The sequence below is a fragment of the Clinocottus analis genome, unplaced genomic scaffold, assembly GCF_023055335.1.
Source record: "Clinocottus analis isolate CAN_PGR_092001 unplaced genomic scaffold, fCliAna1.0.p SCAF_7, whole genome shotgun sequence".
In the NCBI taxonomy this organism is placed as follows: Eukaryota; Metazoa; Chordata; class Actinopteri; order Perciformes; family Cottidae; genus Clinocottus; species Clinocottus analis.
The window spans coordinates 3,558,071-3,568,016 of record NW_027176229.1 but is presented as its reverse complement, the minus strand read 5'-3'; the positions used below and the strand labels follow the sequence as shown (position 1 = coordinate 3,568,016).

Below are 9,946 nucleotides of genomic sequence, written 5' to 3'. Positions count from 1 at the left end.
ACTGCAACATCATTGTGAGTAAATGCATTGGACATGGGGATGTCTGGAACAACATTTCATCCAACAAACACCACTACAACTACGAAGAAGAGCAAAGCCCATGAGGCCACATTGCTAAATAGCAAGCAAAAGATTTTACAAAATATAATATCTTGTCATGTAAACATTTTAATAAATGACTACACTAAACAAATGTCAAACGGAAACAAGTATACGGTGTATCTCATACCTATATTATTATTTTTTCTATAAACATAAATCTAAATAGCAAAAACAGGTGCGCTTTAAAATATTCAATTACTCTTCGCCGTGACTTTGCCTCGGGTCTTTCCGGGCTTCCGTAGTATTGTTTTTTTTTTACCCGGAAAAACTTTTCGCTCCCTGTTACGTCATTGGGTGCCAAAAAAGATGGCGGAGTCGGAGGAGGAGGTGGACGTCTTGGTCCAGAGAGTTGTCAAAGACATCACCAACGCCTTCAAGAAGAACCCCAACATGTAAGTACTGTTGACTGCGAACGCACCCGACCGACCGGAGAGGAGTCTGTCTAACCCAGGGGAAGCCCTGAGCCCAACGGCTGCTTTGAAGCAGCCTTTCAACTGTGTGGGCTCGGACTATCACCTGGAGTCAGAGCGGTCCAGGGAAAGTTGACAGTTTAGCTAGCCGGCCCAGCTCGTGTGTTTTGTTTATGCCCCTATAAAGCCAAAGAAAACTGTTTATAGACGCACTCTGTCGGGTGCTATTTACGTGTTGAATTCCAAAATATAGTGAAACAGTGTGTCATTTCGCGGGACTAGTACATCGTGAGCTCGCCCTTAGACGCGGTAAGGCGAATGTCAATAGTGTCATACTATTGCCCGTGCCAATAAGGTTAGCACCTAAATTCATCCATTCATTAAACCAATGAACTACATGGAGAGGCTCGTTTTGGCCCACCTGCGACCGCAGGTGACATCGCTTGATCTTCTGCAATTTGCTTACCAGCCTCATGTGGAAGTGGATGACGCCATCATCTACCTGCTGCAACGAGCTCAGTCGCACTTGAATGGAACCGGTGTCTCTGTGAGAGTCACTTTCTTTGACTTCCCCCAGTGCATTTAACACCATCCAACCACTGCTGCTGAGTGGGGAGCTGCGAATGGTGGGGGTAGACTCGTCCACTATCTCCTGGATCTCAGACTACCTCACAGGCAGACCACAGTTTGTCATAATGGGCCGTGTGCTGTCTGAAACGGTGGTCAGTGATGTTGGAGCCCCACAGGGAACTGTTCTGTCTCCCCTCCTGTTCACCCTGTACACCACTGACTTCTCGTACAACACGGGGTCATGCAGAAGTTCTCTGACTCTGCAGTGGTCTCTGGGTGTATTAGGGATGGACGGGAGGAGGAGAACAGGGCAGTGGTGAGTGACTTTATGGAGTGACCTGGTGAGAATACCTGCTTCTAAACGTGGCCAAGACCAGAGAGATGGTGGTCGACTTAAGGAGGAAGACGACAGCTCCGAGACCTCTGAATGTTCTGGGAGAGGACGTGGACATAGTGGAGGAGTACAAGTACCTGGTTTTCTCCATCGACCGCCGACTGAACTGGAAGGCCAAGATCAACGCTGTCTACAAGAAGGGGAGGAGTAGACTCTTTTTCTTGAGGAAGCTTTGATTCTTAAACTTGTGCAGCAAGATGCTGGTTATGTTCTTCCAGTCGGTTGTGGCTAGTGCCCTGAACTCCGCTATTGTCTGCTGGGGGAGCAGCATTGGAGCCTGTGACACCAACAGACATAAAAAAAAATGGTTAACTTGGCCAGCTCCATTATCGGCTGCAAGCAGGAGTATCTGGAATAGGTGGTAGAGAGGAGGACGCTGAAGAAACTATTGTCCATATTGGACAACCCGGACCAACTTCTACTGCGGAGTCATCAGAGCACTTTCTCCAAATGATTCATCACGCTCCGCTGTCACAAGGACTGATACAGGAAAACATTGTTGCCCACGGCAATAAGACTATACAACAAATCACCTCTGGCCAGATCCTCTGTGTCATATTTTTAGTTGACGGTTCTTTCCTTACATACTGTAGCTCCCTCCTGGCAGGTCTACCTGCTAGTGCCATCTGACCTCTGCAGCTCATCCAGTATGCAGCAGCTCGACTGGTCTTTAACCTAAACTCACACTACTCCGCTCCTCCACGCCCTTCACTAGTTAACGGTGGCCGCCTGCTTCCGCTTCAAAACATTGTCACTTGCGTTCCGTGCTGCAAACGGATCGGTTCGATCTACATCCAGAACGTGGTAAACCATACATCCCAGCTCGTTCACTCAGCTTCTGCCGATCGGCTTGTAGCTCCGTCACTGCGAGCTAAACACTCTACAAAGTCACGACTGTTTGCTGTCCTGGCTCCTCGATGGTGGAATGAGCGCCCCATTGACATCAGGACAGCAGAAAGTGTTTATATCTTCTGTCGCAAATTAAAAACACTTTTTTTCCAACTACACCTTGAGTAAATAAAGTAGCACTGTAGTAGCTCTTAAATGTCTCTTACTTATAGCACTCTGTAGTTTTGCTTTCCGGAAGAAAATGTACTTTCTAGTTTATTGTTGTTCTTAGTTTGTACTCATAGTTAAATGCACTTATTGTAATTCGCTTTGGATAAAATTGTCTGCAAAATTAAATGTAATGGAATGTAACATATACTTGCAAACAAACTAACCAAAGAAGCATTCTTAAAAAGCTCAAGCTGCGTTGTGGTTGACTTATTTTACCCTGACCAAATAGAGATTCAACCTGTCTATCACATCGCCTTTGAGTCTCTGAGAAAATGGATGAGAACAGAAAATGTCAGGATATTGTCGGGACACATTGTGTTGCCACAGCCATTCTTCCGTGTCCAAATGCGACGAGTAAATAAAAAACCTCCTGGTGTCTGCTTCCTCAGTGATGAGATCGGTGTGATCCCGTGCCCGGAGGCCCGCTACAACCGCAGTCCCATCGTGCTGGTGGAGAACAAGCTGGGCGTCGAGAGCTGGTGCGTCAAGTTCCTGCTGCCATATGTCCACAACAAGCTGCTGCTCTATCGCCAGCGCAAGCACTGGCTGGACCGGGAAGGTAACTGACTTCGCTCAACATCCATCACAAAGTAATATTCCAGACATATTTGTTTCTATCGCCTGGTCCCACATTTTCAGAAAATGAAATGGTCTGCTGCGTATCGGCTGTGGCTCAGTGGGTGGAGCAGGTTTGTCCTCACAAAGTTGCTGGTTTTTCCACCGCAGCTCTGCCCGTCCTCAGCAAGTCACGGAAACCTCCAGAGGTTCAATTTCTCGGGCCAAAATTCAGCAAAGAAACTCTTGAGCGACTGAAATTCTCCTAATTCTTCAACCAATAGATTGATCGATGGGGGTGGGATGAAGAAAAAAAAGTTTGCATGTTAATCAAGATAAACTAAATTGATACCTGGGAGCCGAAATGAATCAGAAATAAACATTAAAAGCTATTTTCAGCAAATTGAAATATGGTATTTCGATAATGTATCGATACACAGAAATCGAGTATCAATCTTTTATTCAATCAATTCTAAACTTTTTGGTCCTGGAATAATATCAATTTATTTTTAGTTTTAAAGTTTTCCTTTTGGGGACAATTTGCGGTTGAAAAAAAGGTAATACATCGCAATACTCAACGTATCGCAGTATCGTGATAATATCGCATTGGGACTTAAGTATTGTGACAATGTCATATCGTGGGACCTCTGTTGATTCCCACCTCTAGTGACTACTGTGGGTGGACCTACGGGGGGCACGCTGTGCGGAGACAAATTGTACATTTTGAAGTTAAATGTATCAGTCTGATGTACTTTAAGAGCAAAACAAAGAGGCTGGAAACATGAAGAACTTTGTGATTCTTGTTCTTGCTATGGTGGAAAAAGTATGTTTAGGCTACTTTAACTATTGTACATTTAATTGACAATATTAGTTAAAGATTAGACTGCTTTGAAGATTTAGATTCTTTATTATTCTGTACATAAAGTAGAACGGATCGGGTAGGGAGTGACATGTGTTAATGTCGTTCCTGTGTGAGGTGACATCCATAATGTACAAAAACAGCTCATGTCTGTGTGTCCCTCAGCCTTGGCGGATATCACCTGCACCCTGTTGCTGCTGAACCCGGACTTCACCACCGCATGGAATGTCAGGTACAGACGCGTTCGTCACAGCAGCCTTCTTTGCCACGGCTACACAAATATTAGTCATCGTTGATGTCGGCTGCTCAGTCGGTGCCCTCAAGCGCGTCGAAAAGCTTTTTCTGGAATTGCATCGCAATTGCCGCGTGACTGACGTAACGCATGGCCGATTGTTGGTCATTGCAGGAAGGAGCTGCTGGAGTGCGGAGCTCTCAGCCCAGAGAAGGACCTCTACCTGGGCAAGCTGGCCCTCACCAAATTCCCCAAGAGCCCGGAGACGTGGATTCACCGGTAAGACTTCAGACCGCCCCGTAATTCAAAATGCAAAATTGGTGTGTCGGTGGTGTGTGAACCAACATGTGTTAAATTCTTTTCCTTTTTTTTTTACCACGCTTATTGTGGAGCCGTTTTAGAACGTAACCACGAATACACACACTCACAAATTGTAGCAGCCCCAAGTTTCGTGTTTAAGCAATCAACAACATTCAGGCCTGAAACTCTGCCTCAACTGTCCCTGCGCCATCAGACAGCATTGAGGCGAGAACAGGGACTATTTGGGGTCTAGGAACTATGGTTGCCAATTGAAACACAAGCAAGGTTCCCGTTGTGGCAACGTGCTTCTAGAGCGACGTTTTCCATGAAGACCAGCAGGACTTGCCAGGAATCAGCAGCTTGTAACAGTGCAGTGGTTTAGAGTGAGTGTAATGTTAGTTAAATATTATGTAAGGGGGGGGAAAACAGACCGAACCAGATTAAATTTGAATGTAAGCTGCTCAGCCTCGCTCTGCTTCAGTTAGTGTCACCTCATGTGTTCGTTGTCTGGTTTCATGGGGTCTTTGAGCACAGCCCATTCAAAGCTTTAGTCCTATACCTGCCACCTGCTGTTATAAATACAAAAATGTCTTTTGACTGTCGCGAGCAAGCGTGACATCGAAGCCTCTCACCTGGCAGCCGTATCCTCCCCCCGCAGACGCTGGGTGCTGCAGCAGGTCCTACGTCAGTTCTCCACTGTGGGCCGCGGCTGGAAGCATCAGCAGGCCGACGCGGAGCGGAGCCAGCGGCCCAGCGAGCACCTGGCCAGGACGCTCCATCAGGAGATGAAGGTGTGCTGCGATGCCGCCTGCCGCTACCCCAGCAACTACAACGCCTGGTCGCACCGCATCTGGGTGCTGCAGCACATGGCCAAGGGCAACGTCAAGGTAGGATGAGGAAGAGGCGCTTTTATTGTTGTTTTTTTTTAAAGATTTATTGTCATATTCTTTGAAGTGCCACTCGAGAATTTTTCACACACACATACAGATAGAAAAATACAGAAGTTCCTCTTCATGCACTTTTCTATTTGAAGGTAGATCTTTGAGCATTTACTCGCATCGTGACTGAAATTCATTAGATGTTTTTTAAACTGATGGGTATGACAAATTTCACACTGACACACCGTTCTAACTAGACAAAAAATTCACACAAAAAAAGGTTAAGAGAGTGTAAGTGGACTGTTGTCATAGGTCAGATTTCTACTGGGGTATTGGGCAGACTACCTTATACCTGAGGTGGGGCATCTCTAGTCTGGTGGTCTAACAGACCACTGTTGATCCGTACAGACCATTTAACTTTAACCATTACAGTGTAAGTAAAGTTTTACTGACGATTGGTATTCTGCCAATATGGAGTAAAACATGTGATCAGGACCTCTGCATTCATGTTTTTCTGGTCTCTAATCTCTGATCATGTTACTTTGTAAACCAATCGACTGAAGGACAACTAGTAACGCTAGCAGCACCGCTAACGGCTAACAAACAACGGTTCTGTTTGGTTACATTATGATGCGTTCAGGGTCTGTGGTTCGGATCCCGGGCGGCGTTCGGATACTGGTCTGCAGGTCCTTTTGTGCGGAGTTTGCATGTCCCCCCCCGTGGCAGCGTGGGTTCTCTCCGGGTTCTCCGGCTTCCTCCCACAGCCCAAAGACATGCAGCTTAGGTTAATTGAACGTAGGTGTGAATGTGAGCGTGAATGGTTGTCTGTCTATATGTCTGCTTGTGATGGACTGGCGACTTGTCCAGGGTGAACCCTGCCTTCGCCCTTTGTCAGCTGGGATAAGATAATGGATGGATGGAGGCTCTGTTCTGTGAAAATGAGTATTGTATGAATGTAGATTATCGCATTATCATGATGTGTCTGCGTGTAATCTCGTAAAATGTAGTGTTGCTGAGAAACTTGAACAAGGACTAGGGATCTGTATCTGCAAATTTAGACAATCAATGCTCTCTAAATCTCTTAAAGTTCTATTTGCTCCAGTTTCTTTTTTCTTTCGACCTGATGCGAACAGTTTTAGGATCCGTTGCAAACAACCTGCTATCATTTTGAGCTTTTAGTTGACAAGGAGCATTCAATTCAAACCAATGACCAATAAGTGGTTACCTTTCACCTTTACATCGCTTCCAGATCACTCTGCCCTCACTCACATGTCAGCTGATGTTACGAGAATATTCCTTTTTATACCGCCCTCTATTCTTCGCTAACGGCCATGTCTCCTCTCAGGTGTTCCACGATGAGCTGTCCTCGATGCGCCTCTGGGTGTCCATGCACGTGTCTGACCACAGCGGCTTCCACTACCGCCAATTCCTCCTCAAGGAGCTGATCACTGAGCTCTCCCAGACTCCAGCTTCCACCACCACCACCACCAGTTCACCCCAGCACCAGTGCAGCACAGTCCCCAGCAGCAGTCCCCCCACACATCCCGAATACGACCACGACCAGGCCAATGGGGAGCTGTCGGGGGCGGAGGCAGCGGGCGAGGAAGCAGCAGATGAGGAGGCAGCGTGCGAGGAGGCATCAGGCGAGGAGGCAGAGGGTGACGAGGAGAAGCAGCTCAGCTCCACCACGGTCCTTCAACTCTTCCACCAGGAAGTGGAGCTGTGCTCTGACCTGATCCTGTCCTTCCCCGGTCACGAGACACTGTGGAGTCACAGGTGAGCGTTAACGTAACAAAGGAGCTTAAATATTGAGCAATTAAACAGAAGCAAAGCGCTGCAGTCAAAGTCAAGTGTTTGTTTGCGTTTGTTAGGCGTTTGTTAGGGTTAATTAAAACAGGCTCTTCTGCTGCAGTGTGATCTGTGTTTGTTGCTCTTCTTTGTTGGTGGTGTAAGGTCTTGTGGGGTGCCAAAAGCAGTGGTGGAATGTAACTAAGTACATTTACTCAAGAATTGTCTTCATGCACAACCTTTAGGTACTACTTCCATTTCATACTTTCCTTTTTTCTTTAAAGTCACTTATTAAAATTGGATTCCTCAAACCAAATACATGATACATTTCCTAAATGTGAGGCTTTGTTTATTACGTAACAAAATCCATACATTTTACTTTATAATTTATTAACATAAAAATAGATGTCACGTTCATATGAATAAACCTTATTAAGCAAAAAAATAAAAATGTTCTCAGAGGTTGCGTCCTGCTAGGTAAAGAGTGAAAAGTTGCATAGAGGGGGGGCTTAGTTTTTTTTTTCGTACATAATTGAAATACACTAAGTATAAGCCCTTGAAATCACCTAGGTTACTTTTTGTCGACTATTCAAATGATTGTGGTGTGTCCCAACTAATAAATACAATGATAAATACATTTGTGATTGCAAAAGTTATGATCAGTCGGGAATAGGCATTTGGGTTAAATATTAATATCTATTTACAAGGACAACTGCTTCTAGTTTTTCTCATAAACTGACACTTTAATCTCAGAGAATCTCCCAAGTTTGAAAAGAAATACCACTTTAGTCTTGAAAATAAAGAGCATTTCCTTCTATATTTTGATATAATTTCTGTAATTTTAGCTCATCCGTCTGCCAAAATCACTTTCTGAAATCGCCAACCCAGTTGCTGAATCTTCCCTTGTGTTAGAGCCACAGTGCAGCGAGCCAGCGCCAGGACATTTTCACATCAAAGCCGAACCCGAGAACGTTTCAATAACTGGCGGTGCGACGTATCTTTCCCTCTTTTTTTACCAGGCGGCATGTCTACTACTTATGGCACCACTGGAGGAGGGAACACCAGCGGAACTGCGGCAGCAACGGAGGCAGCGAGCCGGACCGTATTAACAACGGCGACCCGAGCTCGCCCAAGGCCTGCGCTCGGAGCCCTACGGGCGGGGGTGAGCAGGCGGTGGCAGCGGGGGAGAGCGTGAATGGACAGAGGCACGCCGGGGAAGCGATGGAGGTGGACGGGGCGTCCTTGCCGGACCCGCGCGACAGCAAGCGGCTAAAGCGAGGCGCGCTGCCGCCCAGCGACCCCGCCCTGCCCGCCGAGCACAGCTTCGTGAGCGGGATCCTGGACAGCTGCTCAAACCCCGAGCAGAGATGTTTCGCCCTGGCGTACAGGAAGTGGTTGGACACTGTCATCGGTCAGAAGCCGAGGGAGGGAGGGAGGTAGGTAGGGAAAACGGTTGACCCCCATCACCCATTCTCAACATTGGGAGATGCCTTTAGACACAGATTTAGGATCAGCTTACCTTCCTGTAGCGCTGACTTTAACGCGTAGAGCTCGGGATGCAGTGCTAACTTTAGAAACCAGTCACTGGGGGCAGCGTGGTCCCTGTCTCTGTTCTCCTGACGGTGAGCAGTGAGGACGGGGGCCCTGAAGAGTATGGACACACGGTCAGTTTTCGTCCGCGGAAACCTGGAGCGTCATCTGAGCCAGTACCCCCTTCAGAATGGAAACCTGCACAAACGGACCCTGTAGGCTACGTGTCTGTTGGTAGAGTCTCGTCTTATTCCAGGTGTCATAATTCCTCAGGTCAACTTGCCACTGCTTTTTACATCATCCACCTCTTACTTTCTTTCTGTTCAAACGCATCAGACACTAAATGAAGCTGCCCCAGTAGGACCGATGACTTTTTACAGTCATTAACAGTAAAAGTTAATGATATGAAATGCCAAAAAAACAATTAAATACAAATGCATTAAAGGGAGGGTGGGGGGGCATTTTTAGCTATAGTGAAGAGAAAATTAATTCAAATACAAATTATTGTATACAAATGTCCAAGTGATGACCTCATTTCAAAGAAATGAGTTTGAATAATCTAACTTTCAGTTAATCATACGTCATTATCTTGTATTTTATGGGCTCGTTGGACTTAATGGAAACTATTAGAATGCATTAAGGGGAACACCACCCAAAGGATGAAGTCCATTATGTTTTTCTCATGTCGTAGGAAATCTCCGTCAGTATTTGTGAACATGAGCCACTCTCTCAAAATGAAGATGCCCTGAAGTATAAAGACTGGAGCTTCTCCACAGATGATGATTGGAAGACTTATTGTTTTCTTCTTCTTTTATTTACCCTGATGAGTTTAATTCCAGCTGTTCTCAACCGGCTGGTGAGGCCTCAGAGCTCTATGTCCCACCAGTAAAGGACTACTGCCAAATGGTGGGAATAAATTAAACAAATATTTACTTTGGCAATATACAAAGCGTTTAGTTTTTTAATGACCTAAAAGTGCTTGAGAAGTCACATGACTACAAAATGTCAAAATAAAATGCCATCAATTGAGACGAACCTGTTCTGTCGCCGTTAGCTAGCCAACGTTTCATCGGATTTAGACACAAAATATACCTTCTTTTTTTTTGTTCTAGGTTTTTATACTTGATGACATTACAGGTTTGAGTTTTAGGGCTCTCGCTTCTTGGATTTGGGAGAGTTGTTCATGTTTATTCATATTTTTGGACTTTCTTAAACAACAGCAATAATGTAGTAATTTTTGAAAATTGGCTTTGTTCCCTTTTTAATGCT

The 9,946-nt window shown here is 45.7% G+C and overlaps 1 protein-coding gene across 1 annotated transcript; it reads left to right on the top strand.

Moving 5' to 3' along the window:
• The first annotated feature begins 376 nt into the window (after positions 1-376).
• Positions 377-9,131, top strand: ptar1 (protein prenyltransferase alpha subunit repeat containing 1). The gene is made up of 7 exons (XM_068566705.1): positions 377-494; positions 2,925-3,094; positions 4,115-4,181; positions 4,356-4,460; positions 5,140-5,368; positions 6,705-7,135; positions 8,167-9,131. The coding sequence occupies exons 1-7, from the start codon at positions 409-411 to the stop codon at positions 8,585-8,587; spliced, it is 1,509 nt and encodes a 502-aa protein (XP_068422806.1). The 5' UTR covers positions 377-408; the 3' UTR covers positions 8,588-9,131.
• Positions 9,132-9,946: the final 815 nt, after the last annotated feature.